Below are 22,889 nucleotides of genomic sequence, written 5' to 3' on the forward strand. Positions count from 1 at the left end.
AGAGATAAAACCCATAGAGCCAGCCCCACCCACAGCACGTCAGAGAAGCCACAGGATGTGCCAAGCCAGTGATGGGAATCCAGGCCTGCTAACCTTAGGATCAGCTGGTTTCTCCAGGTGGGTTTCTGTATTTGCTTTCCTTCGTGGTGGCTGCAGTTGCTCTTATTTAATTATCTTTTAAAAAGTAGCTTCCCTCTCTGCCTCAGGAGCCCCCAGGCCTCTGAGGCATCAGGGCCCACAAAGATAGAAAACTCCCCCTTCAGCTAGGTAGCATTTTGGACAGAAAGCCTTGGAAGAATTCTGTGCAAGCTGTCTTCCCTTATAAGGCACATATTCTTTGCCTAATGACTTTCTTTTCCAGACTGCAAAACACTTTTCCAGGTCTAACATATGCCCCAGAGGCAAGAAAACCAATTCTGTGTTGCTCACCACCCCTTAAGTTTGAGGCCCACACAGCCATCCATGAGCACGGGGGTCACTGACTCAAAAAGGGAAAGATAAATCCACTAAAGGATGACTTTCACTCCACCCCCTAGTCCTCATCTGAGAATTATTTCACCAACCCACAAAGTAGGTTTCCTAGATTAGAGAACCATCGGTCTTGGCTCCTAAGAGTAGGGTCTGAGTTAGAATTTGGCTCTAAAGAAATAATTCAAACACGCCCTTTCCCACCACCTGCCGGTTCAGCTTCTGGTTGCTGAGTGCCAGTTACAAGCTTTCCCTTTCCTGGGCTTTGGCTCACGAAAGGGTTACACTCTTCAGTCCCCACCCAGTGTGCTGGAAATGACTTCCAGCGGCCAGCACGGACCAGGAATGCGTCCCCCACCCCCACCCCAGCCCTCGTCATGCACCTGCTAACTCCACTGTCTGCTTTCCCTTGGAAGCCCGAACCGGTGTGTACAGGCACAATTGTGACGAAGTCACTCCATTTCGCTTCCTGATTTGGTCAAACCTGGCATCGCCTTTATTAAGGCAAACCCATGGCCCTCTCCTCGATGCGAAATGGAAAAAAAAAAAAAAAAAAAAGGCAGCATTCTGAGCCAACAAGACCCAAACTGACAAGGCTGGTGACAGCAAGAAGGAAGATGTGTATACTGGGGACGTCAGAGGATCACAAATGCCTTGGCTTTTCCTGAAACCGAAGGCTGAATTCAACCCCATCCCCACCCCCGCCTTAAGTCTAAATCACTACTCACCGGCGGCGTTTCCGCTAAGGCCCACCGATCAGAGGTTTCCGAGACAGGACGTGGACTCCTCGAGCAAGCCAGAGGCACAACCCTCCTAAATTCCTTCCCCGTCTCAAGAGATGCAGAGCGGCTGCTGTGTTGTGCTTTCCAAAGCCGCGATTCGATTTGTCAGGCTGCCTGTCAGTCAAAACTGACGGGCATCTGGCGCCGGCGAGTGGCTTCGAGGAGGAGGCGGGAGGGACAGCCCTCGGGCATTGATTGGCTGGACTGCGGAGCTCGCCGGACGCGTAGGGGGGGAGGCGGTGCCCCGCTGGAGCGCCGAGCTCACCTGGCGAGGGCCCCCTCTAGCGGCCACAGGGAGGACGTCGGGCTGGGTCTGGAAGGCTCCAGGTGACTTGCTCACTGCATCGGCCCTTATAGATGGGGAACCTGCCCGGGTGTCCTCCCCACGCCTTTACACTCGGAGCCCTCTCCCGGCTTTGCTCCCGCTGTTCCCCGACCCCACGATCTCACCAGGTATTCAAATCCTACACATCCTTCAAGGCCCGGTTCCCCCTCCCCGCCACAGCCCCGAGGCCATAAAAAAACCTCTCCTTGCCTGTCCTCCTGGAACGCCTGTTGGCAGCACAGTACACCCTCCCGGTAACATCTGCATCTCAGTTCAGTTCAGTCGCTCAGTCGTGTCCGACTCTGCGACCCCATGGACTGCAGCGCGCAAGGCCTCCCTGTCCATCACCAGCTCCCGGAGCCTGTTCAAGCTCATGTCCGTTGAGTCGGTGATGCCATCCAACCATCTCATCTTCTGTCCTCCCCTTCTCCTCCCGCTTCCGATCCTTCCCAGCATCACGGTCTTTTCAAATGAGTCAGTTCTTCTCATCAGGTGGCCAAAGTATTGGAGCTTCAGCTTCAGCATCAGTCCTTCCAATAGCAATACTTAAAAGTCCTCCCATAGCCTAGCACTTGATGAATGCTTCCGTAATGTACCACTGTAATAGTTCTAACTGATTCAAGGATATATTGAACAATATATCCTTCTTATTGAACTGATACATTGTTCACTATATTGAACAACAGTCTAGCCGATATTTTATAAGAACTATAATGGAGTATAACCTTTAAAAATCATGAATCACTATACTGCACACCTGTAATATATCATATAGCAACTATCCTTCAACTAAAAATTAATTTTTTGAAAAATAAAATGTATTTTAAAAAATAATTAACAGGTGCAGGGAGCTTCGCTGTTTCATATTTCATTCCAGATCCTCTCAACAACCCACTGAGTGAGACATCGGGCTCACGCCTGTTTTACGGATGAAGACATGATATTTGGATAGAGACCTCAACTGTGAGATAGAGGCAGTTGTGGTGCAAACCCTGACACCGAGTGAGCTCAGAGAGAACACGGGTCAGCGGAACGAGGTTGACAGAATTGTAACAGCTGCCCAAAGGAAAGCGTGGCAGGTGCGAGATTTTTCTGGGGGCGTGGGAGGGAGGAGCTGAGATCAGAGGGCTGGGGACATGAAGATGTTTGGATTTCACCCTAAGTTTAAAGGGGAGCCCTTGGAGGGTTCTAAGTGGGGGAGTGACAAGATCCCTGATTGGCCTGGACCTGGGCAGCTCCATGGCTGTCCTTGTATGTTGTTGCCCATTATCAGCCTTTTGTCTTTGACTACCAGGGCGTCAGTGAATGTTTGTTCTTTTAGGTTTACTCCTTGAAGCAGGGTTTCTGGGTGAGCAAAATTCTAAGACGTTGCGCCTATCACGAGATTTAGGAGGTTGTCTAGACAAGCCCGTATTAAGTTTCCACGCCCATCCTGACGTAGTTAACCTGAACCCCAAAATTCTGGCCGCTTCCCAGCGGTTTTTGAAATGCCTCTGCTCATTGGCCAACAACTTTTCACGCTAAAGAAACGGAGGATACCATTGGCTCGAGTTCATCAGGAAGCTGGCAGAAGGTGGAAGCTAGAACGCTAGGCTTGTGGTTGCCATAGCGACAAGGAGGCCGGCGGGCCAGATTCAGCCCAGGGGGACAGACGAGGTAGGAAGCCGTCCCTTTTGGGGGACGAATGCTGGGTCGTGGGGAGGAGGACCCGGCGCACAGCATTAGACGTCGACTGAGACCCCCACCTGCCCCGTGCGAAATTCCCATGCCAAGCTAGGTGGTTCCGCGAGAGCCTAAGAACCCACTGTTGGAAGCTCCCCTCCCTGGAGTGTGCCTTCAGAGTCCCCACCTGAAAAGTGGCGATAATAACCAGGGCATGCCTTCCCCGTGGAGCTCCGGTGAGGGGCGTAGGCTACTGATTCACCCACCTCAGTCCAGGCGAATGTACAAACATTTGGGGGCATCTGGCAGCAGGTGGACGGCAAATAGCTAAGTTCTTATCCTGGGTCCACTCCATCTCCTGGGGTGTCCCTCTTCCTTGCTGGGCGCCTTGGTTTACTCATCTGTAACACGAAAGGGTGTGATTGGAATCTAGAGATCACTGGTGGTGGTGGTGGTTTAGTGGCTAGGTCGAGTCCGACTCTTGTGACCCCGTGGACTGTAGCCTGCCAGGCTCCTCTGTCCATTGAATCCTCCAGGCAAGAATACAGGAGCTGGTTGCCATTTCCTTCTCCAAGGGATCTTCCCGACCCAGGAATCGAACCCGGGCACTAGCCAGCTCCTAAAGTTTCTTCCAGCTCTTAGAATCACTTTTCTCAGCTAAAGAAAAATATCAAATGGATTGTTTACCCGAGAGTGCTTAGAAAAATGTAAAATATTTCCAAGATGCACTATAGCATTAAAACTGAATCAATAAAAATCTCATATAGTCAAAACTACTCATGTAAACCCCATAGAATTACCTAAAAGGTAACAGAATATGTGATATATTAGTATATATTGGTATACTTATACCAATACTAATAGTATATATTGTATATACTTTTATATATTGGTATACTTATACCAATATATACCAATAGTATATATTGTATATACTTGCAGTATATATTGGTATACCTGTACAGTAATATACACATTTAAATGTATGAAATATGTAATACTATAAGATAAATGGGGCTTCCCTGGTGGTTCAGACGGAAAGGTTTTTTTTTTAAACAGAGATGGTAGAATTAAAACATGGCTATAGTTGTAGTCATGTGAGTTAAATCTTTAAAGAATGTAGCTCCTGATGGAAAGAGTTGTATTATGAGTACATCTGTATTCATTCTAGGTGAAGAAGTGAAGTGAAAGTTGCTCAGTCATGTCCAACTCTTTATGACCCCATGGGCTATACGGTCCATGGAATTCTCCAGGCCAGAAAACTGGAGTGGGTAACCTTTCCCTTCTTCAGGAGATCTTCCCAACCCAGGAATCGAACCCAGGTCTCCCGCATTGGAGGTGGATTCTTTGCCAGCTGAGCCACAAGGGAAGCCCATTCATTCTAGATAAAATGTGTCTATTCCTAGTATTCATCTATTCATTCAAGCCACAAATATTTATTGATCAATTGCTGTGTGCCAGGAAACAGTCTGAGGATTCAGTGATGAATGTCTTATTGATGAAGATCATAAACAAAAAATATTATATATATAAAATATAAAATATAATGTGGGTAGTGAAAAGTGCTTTGAGAAAAATAAAGCAGACTCAGATGGGGCTAGAGAGACATGGGTGGTGCTTCCCAAGAGAGAGTGGCCAAGGAAGTCATCCCAAAGGCAGTTTGAGGACTGACCCAGATAAATCTGGTGACAGGGTGAGATGGTGCCCAGTATAGCGAAGGGAGGAATCCCCATGTTACAAGTGTTTCGCAGAAGCTGAAGAGGTCCCTCATGGAGAAGACGATTAGTTTTTAAGAGATAGGTTATGACTGCTGCCTTCAAATATCTGAAGAACAGTCTCATAGAACAGTGTCTTTTAACCTTTTTGACTGTGATCCATGGTAAGAAATATATTTTATATTATGACCCAGCATTCATGTAACAAAAACTTCACTAAAGGCTGTTAAGCTGTGACCTACATTTCAAAACTCACCAATGTGGAAGAGGAGTGAAGCTTATTCTGAGCTCATTCAGGCAGGAACTTTCTAGCAATTAGAACTCTTAACAGTGAACTGCCTCAGGAATTTTCAAACTGAGTTCTGGGGAACCCCGGCATCCTGGGAAAATTACATTTTGAAAACGCTATGCAATATCCTAGTTTTTATGAGACCAATCATACACACTCAGGGGTGATCAATGTCAACATTTAGCATGCTAACATTTAATGTGCGCTGCTTTGGAGACTATTAGAGTGGTTCAGAGTAAGCAGAAGTCAGACTTCCGGGTTCAAAGTCTGATTCTACCTCTTACTTGTGGTATGACCTTGAGTAAGTCACATAACCCCTCCCTCTGACCATCAGTTTTCTTATCTGTAAATGGGGATAATACCTCACTGGATTATTTGAAGGATTGTATAAAATATTCTATAAAGGCATCTAGGAGTGTTAGGGCTCAAGAAATGATAGCTATTATTTTAAACTGTTAATATATTATCAATGTGCATATATTAAAACCTAAAGTTAATAAAAGCCTACTGTAGGCCAGGCAGCATTAACTACTTCTTGTGGTTATCATATTTATTTCTCACAAGCATCTTAAGAAGAAGGTACTGTTACCAATCTGTTTATCGAGGAGAAAATGGATTCAAAAGGTCAAGTGACTCATCCAAAATTAGAACTATTAAGTGGCAGAACCCAGGACTATTAACCTTGAACACAGAATGGATACTCTTGATCATTGCACTGGCCCTCACTGGAGAATTGCTTGAGCATATGCTGTTAATTAGGAAGGTGATATGTCTTCATTGCTCTTTCTTAGATTCCAGGCCCATGAGATCCTGTCATGAACAGTTATACGAGCAAGTGCACCAGTGAGGCACACCTGGGCAGTGCTCCGTCCACACCTGGGCTGCACCTGCTCTCATCCTGGCTCCACAGGTATGCAGTAAGGAGGCTGGAAAGCATTATTAATAGTGTTGTCTTTGGGTGGTAGGAATGGATTGTTTTTAAAATCTTTTAAACTTCTTATCTTTCCCAAAACTGGACAATATGCACATATCACCATTGTCATAGGAAGGTTTAATTTTTTCTAATCACCCACAATTATAGCACACTAAAGGTCCGTCTAGTCAAGGCTATGGTTTTTCCTGTGGTCATGTATGGATGTGAGAGTTGGACTGTGAAGAAAGCTGAGTGCCGAAGAATTGATGCTTCTGAAGTGTGGTGTTGGAGAAGACTCTTGAGAGTCCCTTGGACTGCAGGGAGATCCAACCAATCCATTCTAAAGGAGATCAGCCCTGGGATTTCTTTGGAAGGAATGATGCTGAAGCTGAAACTCCAGTACTTTGGCCACCTCACGTGAAGAGTTGACTCATTGGAAAAGACTCTGATGCTGGGAGGGATCAGGGGCAGGAGGAGAAGGGGACAACAGAGGATGAGATGGCTGGATGGCATCACTGACTCAATGGACGTGAGTCTGAGTGAACTCCAGGAGTTGGTGATGGACAGGGAGGCCTGGCGTGCTGCAATTCATGGGATCGCAAAGAGTTGGACACGACTGAGCGACTGAACTGAACTGAACATCATTTATTCCATTCTTTATTCATTAGTATTTATAAATGATGTAAATTACTTAGGGAGAAAAAAAAGATGAACAAAATAAAACTCAAGTCTGTTTATGAAAGATTAACTCTATGAAAATTTAATTATGTTCCTGCTCTTAATGACTAAAAACAGACAAATACATGAAGCATGGTTTTTAGACAGTGAACAGCAGGGACCCCAGTTCTGTAATCCCTGAGAGAAGAAAAACAGGGTGAGCCCCACAACTGCTCCAGCTAATGCTGGAGGGAGTTTCTAGGCCACAGTTCAGGGAGAGGGAAACCCACACAAAGTCCAGCTATCTGAGCTGGGTAGATAGAAGTCAGGATTCAGGGAGAACAAAGAGGCTGGAATTACAGGTAATGGACGGGCCTGCACAGAAAAAGTTCAGAAATAGGAAGAGAAATAATGGACACACGCATGTGAAGAACCTAAGACTTGGGAAAGAGCCGCCGAAAGCAGCGTAAGGCCCAGAAATTGTACATATGCGTCTCTCTGCTCTTTCATATCTCCTTCCACTTAGGTCGCTACAGAGCACTGAGTAGGGCTCCTGTGCTGTGAAGTAGGGTCTCCTTAGTTATCTGCTTTATGTAACAGCAATTACATGTCAACTCCAATCGCCCAGTTCGTCCCATCACCTGAACAATTTCTGGGTCTTTCTTACACAGAACTGGGACTACTTGATGTTCCCACAAGTCAGAATAGAGAGACACTATATTAGATGAGGACTGATTGGGTAGAGTCCATAGAAACATCATGTCTTAGTAGTGGAGCTTAATTTATTCTCAGAATAAAAACTGCTCTGGATTCACCATGTGTGAAAATGGAAGTCACTCAGTCGTGTCCGACTCTTGGCAACCCCATGGACTGCAACACACCAGGCCTCCCTGTCCTTCGCCATCTCCTGGAGCTTGTTCAAACTCATGTCCGTTGAGTCAGTGATGCCATCCAACCATCTCATACTCTGTCGTCCCCTTTTCCTCCTGCCTTCCTGCTTTCGATCTTTTCCCAGCATCAGGGTCTTTTCCAGTGAGGCAGCTCTTCGCATCAGGTGGCCAAAGAAATGGAGCTTCAGCTTCAGCATCAGTCCTTCCAATGAATATTCAGGTCTGATTTCCTTTAGGATGGACTGGTTGGATCTCCTTGCAGTTCAAGGAACTCTCAAGAGTCTTCTCCAACACCACAGTTCAAAAGTATCAATTCTTTGTTGTTCAGCCTTCTTTATGGTCCAACTCTCACATCTATACATGACTCCTGGAAAGACCATAGCTTTGACTATACAGACTTTTGTTGGCAAAGTAATGTCTCTGCTTTTTAATAGATTGTCTACGTTTGTTATACCTTGTCTTCCAAAGAGCAAGCATCTTTTAATTTAAAATTAATATGATTTACCAAATGTGTTGGTGAGGATGTCTAATAATTGTAACAAATTACTGATGCATGCAACCACATGGAAGAATCTCAAAAGCATTGTGCTAAGTGAAAAAAGAGACACAAAATGGTATATACTATATAATTACCCATATATGACATCTAGAAAAGGCAACTATTGTGACAGAAAGCAGAGCAGTGGTTGCCAGATGCCAGAGTTGTGGGGTGGGTATTGACTGCAAAGAGACATAGGGAGCTTTTTGGAGAGATGAATATATTTATATTTTAATTTTGGTGGTATTTTACACAATTGTAAACATTCACCAAAACTTAGAATTGTACATGCACTTTGAATTAATGAATTCCCATGTATGTGAGTTATATCAATAAGATAAATGTGTGAAATTCAAGCCTTCAGGAGCTCTGTAAACAACATCAGCAAGGAACACTTTAAAGAGTTCCTACTACAGGCAATGCAACGTGGGATTTAGGGTTGTAGAAATTGGTAAATCTCAGCCTCTACCCACAAGATTCCTGTCTACCCAACAAATACAACAGAACCCAATTAACATGATTAATAAAATCGTGAAATGATTCCTACAAATGCTGTATTTTGCTGTTTCAGGTGCTTAGAAGAACATGTAGTCAAGTTTCTCATCAAACAAATGGAACATATTGCAGAACTTTGCTAAGATGGACAACTCCACACAAAAAGAGCAACACTCTGGCAAAAAATATTCCAGAAAGGCTAACAAAGTACAGAAAGGTCTAGTGAACTTCATAACAGAGGTCTTTGGGGGGGGGGGAGGAGCAAGCTCCTGACGTATGTCTATTTCAGTATGTAAGAGCAAATTTTAGGGGAATTTTAAGTGCTGGTTTATATTCACAAGGCTGTTCTTAAGGATATCAAATAGATTGCTTCAGTCATCCCTCCACTGCTTCAAGGGTGATGATTGGAAAGAAACCATGAGAAGAAAGGATGGAGGAGAGAGAAGGAGGAAGAGATCTTACTTTATTTCCTAAAACTTAATCCAAGCCCCCACCATGCTGGGTTGTTGGAAAATTTGACACAAATGACTTGTTTCAAGGTTTCAATCTTTCTCAGTGGAGAGAGGCGATGTGGTCATGGGTCACCCATGCAGGTAGGTGGGAGATGCTCTCTCTCAGCCCGTGTACTCTTCTGGTTTTGTTAGGATGCACTAATCCTGGATGACACCTGGACTTGGGGAATCATGGCTGCAGCTGCAGATTTTGACATCCTCACTCACTCCACTGCGGTTTCTTTTGGGGGAGGGCGGTTATTACCACCTCCCTGGTAGGCTTCTACAGTCTCTGCTGCTCTCAGACCCAGAGCTGGACCTTTCTTCCTTCCTCCCATCTTTTGATGTATTGCTGTCACTTTTTCTTGAATACTTTCAAATTGAAGCTTCATGTATATTCAGAAAATAAATCATAATTGTTCAGCCTAATGGTCACAAAGAAAGCACCACTTACGGAGTCACTTCTCAGACCCAGAAACGGACACTCCACAGCATCCCAGAAGTCCTTGTCTGGTCCTTCATGGGCACCGTCCCTCTTCTCTGCAAGTGTCAACACCAGAGCTCACCTGACTCTTCATGTCAGGTTACCTTAACGACTTTATCATTTTAATATCATTAATTACTTTAGTCTGTTTTGAACTTCCTATAAATTGGAATCATACAGTATGAACTCTTTCAGGCTTTTTTCTTCCCTTGAGGTACGTTTGACAGATGTAACTTCATGTTTCATGTTATCAGTAATTAGCTCATTTTCATTGCTGTGAAGTTTTTCTTTGGCTGAATGTACCATCATTTGTTTATCCGTTATACTATTGAAGGACATTTGGATTGTTTCCAGTTTTGAGCTATGACTAAAAGCTTTCATGACTATTCTTGTTCTTGTCTTTGGACATACGTGTATATACTCTTTGGGTCTACACCTAGGAGAATTGCTGGGTCATAGAGTGTGCTTATGATCAACCTAGTTGATACTACCAGTTTTCCAGAGTGGCTGTGCCAATTTTATTTCCTTGCAAGCGGTGTATGAGAATTCCAGTTGCTCCACATCATCCCCATCATTTTTAGCTGATGCTTTTAAACTGTATTGTCCTTTGGTTAGTAAGGTTGAGCACTTTTTCATATGTTGGCTTATCTTTAGGATATTCTCTTTGGAGAAGTGACTGTTCAAGTTTTTTCCTATGGGGTTTTTCTTCTCTTAGGCGTTGTTAAAAACATACTAGAAATGCATCCTTTTTGGCTATATGTAAATACCTTCCCTGAGTCTGTGACTTTGCTTTACATTCTCTTCAGTTTAGTTCAGTTCAGTCGCTCAGTCACGTCCAACTCTTTGCGACCCCATGGACTGCCACACGCCAGGCCTCCCTGGCCATCGCCAACTCCCGGAGTTTACTCAAACTCATGTCCATTGAGTCCATGATGCCATCCAACCACCTCATCCTCTGTCGACCCCTTCTCCTCCCACCTTCAATCTTTCTCAGCATCAGGGTCTTTTCAGATGAGTCAGTTCTTCACTTTATGTGGCTAAAATATTGGAGTTTCAGCTTCAGCATCAGTCCTTCCAATGAATATTCAGGACTGATTTCCTCTAGGATGGACTGGTGGTATGCTAATAAACAGAAGCTCTTGATTTTACTATAGCCCATTTTATTAATATCAGTATTTCCCCTTTTAGTTAGTGTATGAAAGTGAAATTGTTGCTCAGTCATGTCCAACTCTTTGCAATCCCATGGACTATAGCCTGCCAGGCTCCTCTGTCATGGAATTCTCCAGGCAAGAATACTGGAGTGGGTAGCCATTCCCTTCTTTAGAAAATCTTCCCAACCCAGGAACTGAACCCGGGTTTCCCTCAATGCAGGCAGATTCTTTACCATCTGAGCCACTAGGGAAGCCCCATAGGTAGTGTATATGTCTGTCCTATTTAAGAAATCTTTGCCTATCTCAAAATAGCTTTTTTCCTAATAACTGTATTATTTTACCTTTCATATCTAGACCTATGATTCATTTGGAGTTGTTTGTGTGTAGGATATAAAAATGTCCAGATCTATTGTTTTCAGTATGTATATCTAGTTACCCAGCACCATTGACTGAAAGGGCATTCTTTTTCGGCCACTCTGCACTGCCATCATTGCCCTAAACCTTGTCTATGTATATGCAGGTCTGCCTCTGTATCCTTTAGGCTGTTCAAATACCGCCCTTAATTACTGTAACGATATAACAAGCTTTTTTTTTTTTTTAATCTAGTAGCATAAGTCCTTCCACCGTGTACTATATTCGTCTTGGCTACTCTTGGCTGCACTGAATTTCCGTATAAACTTCATTATTGATTTCTTTATTTATGGCTACACTGGGTCTTGGTCGCTCTGCACAGGCTTTCTCTAGCTGTGGTGAGTGGCGGCTGTTCTTTAGTCGTGGTGTGCGGGCTTCTCATTGTGGGGGCTTCTGGTGGAGCACTGGTTTGGGCTCAGTATTCGCACCAAGTGGGCCTAGTCGCGCCTCGGCTTGCGGGATCTCAGCTCCCAGACCAGGACTGAACCTGTGTCCGCTGCAGTGGTAGGTGCCTCCTTATAAATGTTAGAATCAGCACATTAATGTCCTAAAAAAGATCCCTATTGTCTTTTTTTTTTTTTTTTTAGTTTTTTATTTTTTAAATTTTAAAATCTTTAATTCTTACATGCATTCCCAAACATGAACCCCCTCCCACCTCCCTCCCCATAACATCTTTCTGGGTCATCCCCATGCACCAGCCCCAAGCATGCTGCATCCTGTGTCAGACATAGACTGGCGATTCAATTCACATGATAGTATACATGTTAGAATGTCATTCTCCCAAATCATCCCACCCTCTCCCTCTCCCTCTGTGTCCAAAAGTCCGTTATACACATCTGTGTCTCTTTCCCTGTCTTGCATACAGGGTCGTCATTGCCATCTTCCTAAATTCCATATATATGTGTTAGTATACTGTATTGGTGTTTTTCTTTCTGGCTTACTTCACTCTGTATAATCGGCTCCAGTTTCATCCATCTCATCAGAACTGATTCAAATGAATTCTTTTTAATGGCTGAGTAATACTCCATTGTGTATATGTACCACAGCTTTCTTATCCATTCATCTGCTGATGGACATCTAGGTTGTTTCCATGTCCTGGCTATTATAAACAGTGCTGCAATGAACATTGGGGTACATGTGTCTCTTTCAATTCTGGTTTCCTCGGTGTGTATGCCCAGAAGTGGGATTGCTGGGTCATAAGGTAGTTCTATTTGCAATTTTTAAGGAATCTCCACACTGTTCTCCATAGTGGCTGTACTAGTTTGCATTCCCACCAACAGTGTAGGAGGGTTCCCTTTTCTCCACACCCTCTCCAGCATTTATTGCTTGCAGATTTTTGGATTGCAGCCATTCTGACTGGTGTGAAGTGGTACCTCATTGTGGTTTTGATTTGCATTTCTCTAATAATGAGTGATGTTGAGCATCTTTTCATGTGTTTGTTAGCCATCCGTATGTCTTCTTTGGAGAAATGTCTATTTAGTTCTTTGGCCCATTTTTTGATTGGGTCGTTTATTTTTCTGGAGTTGAGCTGCAGAAGTTGCTTGTATATTTTTGAGATTAGTTGTTTGTCAGTTGCTTCATTTGCTATTATTTTCTCCCATTCAGATGGCTGTCTTTTCACCTTGCTTATATTTTCCTTTGTTGTGCAGAAACTTTTAATTTTAATTAGATCCCATTTGTTTATTTTTGCTTTTATTTCCAGCATTCTGGGAGGTGGATCATAGAGGATCCTGCTATGATTTATGTCTGAGAGTGTTTTGCCTATGTTCTCCTCTAGGAGTTTTATAGTTTCTGATCTTACATTTAGATCTTTAATCCATTTTGAGTTTACTTTTGTGTGCGGTGTTAGAAAGTGATCTAGTTTCATTCTTTTACAAGTGGTTGACCAGTTTTCCCAGCACCACTTGTTAAAGAGATTGTCTTTACTCCATTGTATATTCTTGCCTCCTTTGTCAAAGATAAGGTGTCCATATGTGTGTGGATTTATCTCTGGGCTTTCTATTTTGTTCCATTGATCTATATGTCTGTCTTTGTGCCAGTACCATACTGTCTTGATGACTGTGGCTTTGTAGTAGAGTCTGAAGTCAGGCAAGTTGATTCCTCCAGTTCCATTCTTCTTTCTCAAGATTGCTTTGGCTATTCGAGGTTTTTGTATTTCCATACAAAGCTTGAAATTATTTGTTCTAGTTCTGTGAAAAATGTGGCTGGTAGCTTGATAGGGATTGCATTGAATTTGTAAATTGCTTTGGGTAGTATACTCATTTTCACTATATTGATTCTTCCAATCCATGAACATGGTATATTTCTCCATCTATTAGTGTCCTCTTTGATTTCTTTCATCAGTGTTTTATAGTTTTCTATATATAGGTCTTTAGTTTCTTTAGGTAGATATATTCCTAAGTATTTTATTCTTTTCGTTGCAATGGTGAATGGAATTGTTTCCTTAATTTCTTTTTCTACTTTCTCATTATTCGTGTATAGGAATGCAAGGGATTTCTGTGTGTTGATTTTATATCCTGCAACTTTACTATATTCATTGATGAGCTCTAGTAATTTTCTGGTGGAGTCTTTAGGGTTTTCCATGTAGAGGATCATGTCATCTGCAAACAGTGAGAGTTTTACTTCTTCTTTCCAATTTGGATTCCTTTTATTTCTTTTTCTGCTCTGATTGCTGTGGCCAAAACTTCCAGAACTATGTTGAATAGTAGCGGTGAAAGTGGGCACCCTTGTCTTGTTCCTGACTTTAGGGGAAATGCTTTCAATTTTTCACCATTGAGGATAATGTTCGCTGTGGGTTTGTCATAGATAGCTTTTATTATGTTGAGGTATGTTCCTTCTATTCCTGCTTTCTGGAGAGTTTTTATCATAAATGGATGTTGAATTTTGTCAAAGGCCTTCTCTGCATCTATTGAGATAATCATATGGTTTTCATTTTTCAATTTGTTAATGTGGTGAATTACATTGATTGATTTGCGGATATCCTATTGTCTTTTTGATTTAGATTGCATTGCTTCTGGAAGTCAAGTTAGGGATAATTTACATCTTTATAGCACTGAGTTCTCCAGTCCACGTATATCCTTTCTTTTATTTCAGTCTTCTTAAATTTTTCCCAGTAATGTTTTATAGTTATCTATGTAGAGGACTTGCATATCTTCTATATATCTCTTCTAAGCATTTGATTTTTATACCATTGTAAATGGTACTATTTTTATTTCATTTTCTATTGCTTGCTGCTGGTATCTAAATAAAATAAATTGATTTTTTTTGGTATACTGACCTTGCCAAATTCAGTTATTATGTTTAATACATTACCTACAGATTCTTTTGAAATTTCTCCCTATATAATCTTATCATCTATGAATAAAGACAGCTTTATTTCCTTCTTTTCTCATCTTATACATTTTTATTTGTTTTTCTCAACCTCTGCACTGGTTAGAGTCCTTCAGGAGAATGTTGAACAGAAGCAGTCAGCCTGGTTTCATGCTCTATCTCAAGAGAAATCTTTCAGAATTATGTTTGCTATAGGCTTTGTCATCGATACCCTTTATCAGATTAAGGAAATTTGCTTCTTTTCCTAGTTTGCTAGGGTTTTCTTTTAATCATTGAACACTGAGTTTTATAAAACGCTTTCTCCATCTACTAAACACACTTTACCGCATAAAGGATAAACAAATAGCAATTAGCATATGACGAGATGCTCAGCATCATTAGCCAATAGGCATATGCAAATGGAGAATCCCATGGACGGAGAAGCCTAGTAGGTTACAGTCCACGGGGTCACAAAGAGTCGGACACGACTGAGTGACTTCACCTTCAAGATGCCTTTACACACCTAATGGAATGGCTGGAATTTGAAAGACTGCCCATTGTCCCTGAGGAGATGAAGGAACAGCAATTCTTATATACTACTAGTGGAGATGTAAAAAAGTGCAACAAATTTAGAAAAGAGTTTGGCAGTTTTTAAAAAGTTAAAGTTATGAAAGTGTGTTGGTTGCTCAGTTGTGCCTGACTCTTTGCAACCCCATGGACTGTAGCCTGCCAGGCTCCTCTGTCCATGGGATTCCTCAGGCAAGAATACTGGAGTGGGTTGCCATTCCCTTCTCCAGGGGATCTTCCCGACCCAGGGATCAAACCAGGGTCTCCTGCACTGCCCGCGGACTCTTTACCATCTGAGCCACAAGGAAGCCCTTCCCCCCAAAAAATGTATAATCATCCAGACCAAAAAAAGTATATATTATGTGATTCCATTCTGCATCTGTGGAGATGATCATATAGTCTTTCTTGTCTAGTTTGTTGATATGGTGAATTACATTGATTTCCAAATGTCAATCTATCAAATGAGGGATGAACCTCATTTGATCATGGCGCATCATCTTTTTTTGTATACTGTTGAGTTTAATTTGCTAACATTTTAATAAGAATTTCTGCATGTATATTTATGAGAGTTAACAATCTATAATGATCCCCCTCACCTCCTGTAGTAACTCTGTCTCGTTTTGGTATCGGGGTAATAAGTGGCCTCATTGAATGATTTGGGAAAGACTTTTTCTGTTCAGTTTTCTGGAATAGATTGTACAGAATTGATAGGTGAAGTGGTCTGTGAATGTCAGTTTGGTCAAGTTAGGTAATAGTATTGTCAAGTCTCTATATCTTTATTGATCTTCGACCTATTTGTTTAAATTATCGAGGGAGGGATTTTGAAATCTCTGGCAAGTATTGTGGATTTTCTATTTCTTCATGCAGTTCTATCATTTTTTATTTCCTATATTTTGAATTTCTTGTTATTGAGTATATCAGAGTCTAGAATTGTTGTATTCTTTTTCAGAATTGAATGCTTTATCATTATGAAATTACTGTACCCTCTTTATTGCAGGTAATATTTTTTGCTCTGAAATCTGTTTTGTCTGACATTAATATCTAGCGTTGTCTTGATAGGATAGTGTATCTTTTCCTCATACTTTTACTTTTAACCTAATCCTGGGTTTGTATCAATATTTAGAGTCTGTTTCTTGCAGACACCGTGTAGTTAGGTCTTCCTTTTTTAACCATCTCAACCATTTCTGTCTTTTAACTGGGATGTTTAGACTTTAAATTTAATATGATTATTGGTGTGCGAGCTTAATCCTACCATCTGTTAGCTTTCTATTTGTCTCATCTGCTCTTTTTTATAATTTTTTAAAAAGATTTTGGTTGTGCTGGGTCTTTGTTGTGGCATGTGGGCTTTCTCTGGATGTCATGAGGGGGCTTCTCTAGCTACAGAACACGGGCTCTGGAGCACTCAGGCTCAGAAGGTGGAGTAGACAGGCTTAGTTGCCCCAGAGCATGTGGGAATATTAGTTCCCTAACCAGCGATCCCCATATCTCCTGCATTGGAAGGCTGATTCCTAACCACCGGACCACCAGGGAAGTCTCAGCCCCATCTGTTCTTTATTTACATTTTCTGGATGTTTCTGTATTGAATATTTTGTTTGTTTGTTTGCTTCTATTTCTTTCCTTTGTTGGCGTTTTAGGAATAACTTCTGCAGTGTCTTCATAGTGTTGCTTTGGAGCAAGGATTGAAAACTTTGGCCACTTGGGCCTGATTGGACATGCTGCCTGTTTCTATAAGTAAAATTTTATTGGAACATAGTTAAGCCTGTTTGTCTATGTGCTGTCTGTGGCTCTTTCGCTCTAGAATGGCAGAGTTGAATGGTTGCGACGGAGACTATACAGCCTGCAAAGCCTTAAATATTTACTCTCTGGCCCTTATAGAAAACGTTTACTGATCTGTACTATAGAGTTTCTAACATACATCTTTAATTTTATCAAATTCTACCATCAAGTGGTTTTATTACACTTCATGTACAGCAGAACCTTACAACAGTATGTTTTTAGCTTTTCCTTCCTTGCCTTTGAGCTGTTGTCAAACTTCTGCATACATTATAAATGCCACATTAGTGTTGTTATTTTTGCTTTAAATAGTCAACTAGTTTAGAAATGATTCAAATATTATATTTACATCTAAATGTATCCATTTACCTACATATTTACTATTTCCAGCACTCCTCATTCCTTTACAGAGCTCCAGATTTCTGGCTGGTATGTTTTCATTTGCCTGAAGGACTCCTTTCATTTCTCATAGTCCCAGTTTGCTGGTGATTGATTGCTTCAGGTTTTGGGTGTCTTCAACAATCTTTATTTTGCATTCATCTTTAAGAGATATTTCTATTGGGCAGAGGATTCTGGAGTGACAGTTTGTCCCTTCTGGAATTTTACAGAAGTTGTTTCTGACAGTAAGTGTATTTGTTCCTTTGTGTATAATGTGTCTTTTTTTTTCTTCTGCCCGAGTTTAAGATTTTCTGCTTCTTTTAAAAAGAAATTTGATTATCATGTGCCTTGGTACAGTTTAATTCTTATTTCGTGTGCTTGAGGGTCACTGACTTTCCTGGGTCTGTGGGTTTGTTTATATCAAATTTGGAAAATTCCAGCCACTTTTTTCTTGAAATATTTTTTTCTAGTTCCTCTCTCCCACCTTGCTTCTTTGGAGAGCCCAGGTACCGGTATATTAGTTCCTTGACATTTCCACATAGCTCACTGATACTCTGTATTTTTTTTTTTTTTGGTCCTTTTTCTCTCTGTGTTTTGTTTTGGATAGTTTCTATTTCAACATCTTCAAGTTCACTCATCTTTTTTTCTGCAGTATCTAGTCTACTGTTAATCTTATCTTGGTTTTGGCTTAGCTGCTAAGTCATGTCTGACTCTTTCGACGCCATGGACTGTAGCCCACCAGGGTCCTCTGTCCATGGGATTTCCCAGGCAAGAATACTGGAGTGGGTTGCCATTTCCTTCTCCAGGGGGTCTTCCCGACCCAGGGATGGAACCCAGCTCTCTTGCATCGGCAGCTGGATTCTGTACTGACTGAACTGCCAGGGAAACCGTTTATCTAGTGTATTTTTAATCTCAGACTTTTTAGTTTTCACCCTCAGGAGCTTGATTTGGATCTTCTTTATATCTTCCACGTACCTTCTTAATGTGTTCAATCTTTTTTCTAGCTTCTTGAACATATCGAATACAATTATTATTGTAATAATGTTTTATTAATAATGTAATAATGTTCTTGTATTCCATCATTTCTGAGTTAGATTTAATCATGTGTTTATTTTTTCCTCATTGTGAATTGCATTTTTTTCCTTCTTTGCATGCCTATCATTTTTTTTTTAGTCAAATGCTGGATAGTTTTACCTGTTGAGTACTGTATGTTTTAGTAGTCCTATAAATTGTTATGCTTTGTTCTGGGATGCACTTAAATTACTTGGAAACAGTTTGACCTTTTATGACTCTTGCTTTTAAGTTTTGCTAGCTGGAACCAGAGCAACACTTAGTCTAAGGGTAATTTTGCCCTGGGCTTCCCAGCTGGTACAGTGGTAAAGAAGCCATCTGCCAATGCAGGAGAACGCAAGAGACAAGGGTTTGATCCCTGGGTTAGGAAGATTCTTGCCTGGAAAACTCCACGAGCTGAGGAGCCTGGCGGGCTACACAGTCCATGGGGCCGCACAGCGTCCGGCGTGACTGAGCGCACAGCACACAATTCTGCCCTGTCTCTGAGGCAAAACCCTTCTGCGTCTTTCCCTCTGTTGCGCCAATCATGAAGTTTTCCACTCTGACTTGTGGGGATGGGAGTGGCTGCTGTTCCTACTGTTCAGGCCTCACTGTCCCACTCTGATGTTTCAGTTGAGTCTTTTCCCAGCCTTGTGGAGCTTTCTCGCGTGCCTGTGCTGATCGATGCTCAGGAAACTGCTCGAGGGGAGCCCAGTGCAGGCCTCCAGGACCCTTCCTCTGTGCAGCTGTCTCTCCTCTGCACCATCCGTGGCGGGGTGGGAGGGAGGAAAAGGGGGAGTTTATCTATCACTGATACCTCACAATCCAGGCAGATAAAAACTTGTTTTCTATAAATGGTCCTCTTCTGCTTTTTCACCCCAAGTCTGCCCAAAGCAGGCACTTAAACTTACATTTGTCTTGCATTGTGTGCTGAATGGCCAGGAGCCCCATTCTGAGATTTATCAGCCTCTCTGTATCGTTACCGAGCGTTGCTCACCTGCGACTGGGCTTAAGAGTGAGGGCTCTCTGTTCCCCGGCCTGGCTTCTCTTCAAGGCTGCCCCAGATGGTTTTGTGTCCCCTTCCTCCTTGGCAAGAATGCCTTTCCTGTCAGATCCTTCCCCTTCTCTGGGACAAAATGCTTTGGCTGTGAGACCAACACTAGTGTAAGAGCTTGGCGGGGGCGGGGGGGCAGGGAGGGGGAGGAGGGAACACCAAAAAATTACCAATAGAGTCTTTAAAAAAATCCAGTTTCACGTTTATCTCTTGTCCAAAGGCAGGCTTCTCTTTTATTCCACTTAGAATAAAATGTTAACATGTAGCTCTGTGTTTTCTGCACGTGTCGGTCATTCTTTGTTTTGAGCTCATTTTTATTCTGTTTTTATCGTTTAGGTTTTACTGCTGCGTATCCAACACAATCCTCCATTCCTTATAAATATCAGCCTTTGATAATCCCAGAATCAGAAAAAAAGGGATTTAATAGTCAAGCCAAGAGATTTTACCACAAACAGGTAACGAAATGAACGGCCTTGTCTTACTTTTAGTCTGGATTTTAGTGAGTCTGTCCCCATGACCAGCAGAGGGCAGTGTCACCCAAGGAGCCGCAGCGCCCTCTACGCCGCTGTGCTCCGTCCGGATTGTTAAGAATGAGCTGAAAGGATATGAAGTCCAGCGGGAAACAACGTGATTTTACTTCATATACCAGAGATTTTTGTACTTTTCATTTTCATAATAATTTTTTAAAATACATTTTTTCTTAAAATTTTTTTGGTCTCTTGGGCCATACTGAAACCAAAAAAAATTTTAACAGAAAATGTACTTTTTAAAATTATTATGAAAATGAAAAATACAAAAATCTCTGGTATATGAAGTAAAAAGTAAAAAATCCTTTCCTCCCTCTCTCCTCAGCCTTATTCAAAACTTGACAGGAATTAACAAGACTTTCTTCAAATAGTAAACGAGCTGTGTAGCTCAGGCGGCAAAAAATCTGCCTGCAATTCAGGAACCCTGAGTTTGATCCCAGGGCCGGGAAGATCCCCTGGAGGAGGGAATAGCTACCCACTCCAGTATTCTTGTCCAAAGAGCCCCATGGACAGACCATGGGGTCACAAAGAGTTGGACACAACTGAGCAACTCACACACACACACACACACACACACACACACACACTAAATGTACAATTACCTTTGTGGTGGTACATCCACTCTTTTTCTTAAGCTTCAGCAGTGTGCTATATAATGTTTCTGCATTTCCCCCAGTCTCACCTTCTTCCCCAGATATCTGTGCCTCTTTTCCTCTCTGATCTGGAAGATTCTCTTTGGCTCCTCGGGAAGGTGTTCCCCTGGTAACTTGAAATTTCACCCGCTGAAGGCCCAGGTCTGACGTTCTCTCCTCTCACCAGCAGGGGGCGGAAGCAACTCACAGACGCCAGAGCCTTTAAAAATCGTTCCCTTGTTCTAACTAGGACCTTCAGAATAGCATTCTTTTGGAGGAGCCGTCATGTCAGTTACCTTTCGCTGCATTCTAAAAATGTTTTTCATCCTACCCCCGCGGCCACGGTGGCGAGAGGGAACGGGGAGGTCTGGGTCCTGAACTCGGATGAGTCCTTCGCAAGCCATATGCCCTTTGTCCTGTTTCCTCCTTCTTAAGCAAGAGCGCTCGCTAGGGAATGTTTAAGTTCCTTCTACTTCTGCTATTTTAGGATTCCAAAGAGCAAATAATATAGCTTGTGCACACACACACACACACACATATTTTTAATTACTTGTAGGTGTTCTCCAAAGGTGATAAATAAGCTATTTGTTTACTCAAGAGATTTCTTCCTTCTCTCTTATGTTTCAACTGTCCCTTTGTCTCTCTCCCTTTTGGTCTGATCCATTTACTGAGCATGTACTGTCCATCTCTCTGATATCTGCAGCCCGACCTCCAAGAGGGAGGGGACATAGGTATACCCATGGCTGATTCATGTTGACGTTTGGCAGGAAACAACACAATTCTGTAAAGCAATTGTCCTTCAATTAAAAAAAAAAAAAAAGCAGCCACCATTTACCGATCCCTTCTTTTATGAAATCAGTTTTAGACCGTATTTCTAATCCTGAGAACAGTGCGAAAAGGAAGGGTTTATACTTTTAACAGAAGAGAAAACCGAGGCTTAGGGAAGTTAAGTGATCCACCCAAGGTCTCACAATGCAGGATTTGGCACATAAGAGCCCTCACATGGATATCTGCTGAATCAATGTTGAAAGAATTAGACCTCAAACCCAGGCTCAACTCACTGCAAAACCTCACGCTCTGTCTACACATGACACCACACCTCCCTGTGTGGCCTGCAAAGTCATCAAGTCCATCTATGACCGCGAGCCAGCGCGGTTTTGAAACGGCCTCCCCCGGACAGACCAAGCTCAAAACAGGGGAACGTGTCACGTGTGAGGCCCCATTCCAGATGATCACGGTGTGAAGACTCAAATCCAGAGACGTGAATGGTCTGGTTTTTAAAGTCTGCATTTTCAACTACTATTGAAAAAGTAGAGATTTCTACTTGGTAGAAATTGTTCTCCTGAAGGAATCAAGGTGCCAGCCAGCCAAAGCTATAGGCAGCATCTGATATAGAGAGAAATAGCTCAGAAATTTGATCCAGACTTTTTAAACGTGGTCGTGTTGGTTCGACAACGTGAAAACGTTCATCTAAGCATTTGAAAGCATTTTGTAAATAAGTATGGAACTTTATAGAAAGGGCATGGGATCCATAAACCAGGTCCCCGGAATTCTGTTATTAGCTGCGTGGCTTTAGACTACTCCCTTGACTTTTTGTGGGCTTCAGTTTCCTCATCTGAAATATACCATTCAGGTTATTATAATATTTTAGGTTCTTTAAGCTGTAAAAACAGGGAAAAAAAATACCTTAATCCACACTCACAATTCTCATTCTTCCTGAAGAAACTTGAGCATTGAGAAGCTAAGAATCATGTTTAACATCACCCAATAATTTAGTGAGGCAATGCAAATTAAAAGCAGATTTTAAAACTCCAGTGCCTCACCACCCTTCTTATAACATTAACTGTACACACCCTGGGCCTGATCTCATAACTTGGTTGTGTCCTCACATCAGGCCTGTGACCCATTTAGCACAACTTTAACGTGGAGCATGAGTGCCCTTTGAAATGTGCACTTACCTTAACCAGACTTCTGCAGAGAGACCTCAGGGCGCCACAGCCCAGCTCGCATTCCCCGTAAGAATCTGACTGCTGGGTACAAGGAATCCTTCCTGAGCTCGGTGTCTGGACTGGCAATTTGGGCTGCTAGGAGTGAAGTCTGCTTCCCCAAACATTTTACAATTATTTACAGACTCTGCATGCATGAAGAGACATGCCTAATCTAAGACCGAGCCTAGCCCAGAAACCCAAAGGACGCTTTCCTCCCCTGCCTCCCCAATTCTGTCCCACTGTCACCGTGGACTGGGGTCACTATTTCCCAAGCTGGCTAACACTAAGGATACCCACTGAAAGTCTTTGCATCTCCATTTCCTCATCGCGAAAATAAGGA

General features: G+C 42.4%; 2 protein-coding genes across 5 annotated transcripts in view; one reads left to right on the plus strand and one right to left on the minus strand.

Annotated features, from left to right (window-relative positions):
* NIPAL3 (NIPA like domain containing 3) overlaps positions 1 to 1,301 on the minus strand; it is a 54,044-nt gene extending 52,743 nt beyond the window's left edge. For both annotated transcript variants that reach the window (XM_042244561.1, XM_004005116.4), the window contains exon 1: positions 1,197 to 1,301. The gene's annotated coding sequence lies outside the window, so the exon portion shown is untranslated. The remainder of the gene's footprint in view (positions 1 to 1,196) is intronic.
* A 1,872-nt stretch (positions 1,302 to 3,173) lies between these two features.
* Positions 3,174 to 22,889, plus strand: part of STPG1 (sperm tail PG-rich repeat containing 1) — a 61,950-nt gene continuing 42,234 nt past the window's right edge. For 2 of the 3 annotated variants that reach the window (XM_042244563.2, XM_042244564.2), the window contains exons 1-4: positions 3,174 to 3,231; positions 6,033 to 6,151; positions 8,811 to 8,951; positions 19,739 to 19,857. In XM_042244563.2, the coding sequence (XP_042100497.1) occupies positions 8,879 to 8,951; positions 19,739 to 19,857 (192 nt within the window). In that variant the 5' untranslated portion in view covers positions 3,174 to 3,231; positions 6,033 to 6,151; positions 8,811 to 8,878. The remainder of the gene's footprint in view (positions 3,232 to 6,032; positions 6,152 to 8,810; positions 8,952 to 19,738; positions 19,858 to 22,889) is intronic. The other variant, XM_042244565.2, reaches the window with a different exon arrangement.

Source organism: Ovis aries, chromosome 2 (genome assembly GCF_016772045.2).
Source record: "Ovis aries strain OAR_USU_Benz2616 breed Rambouillet chromosome 2, ARS-UI_Ramb_v3.0, whole genome shotgun sequence".
NCBI classification, from domain to species: domain Eukaryota; kingdom Metazoa; phylum Chordata; class Mammalia; order Artiodactyla; family Bovidae; genus Ovis; species Ovis aries.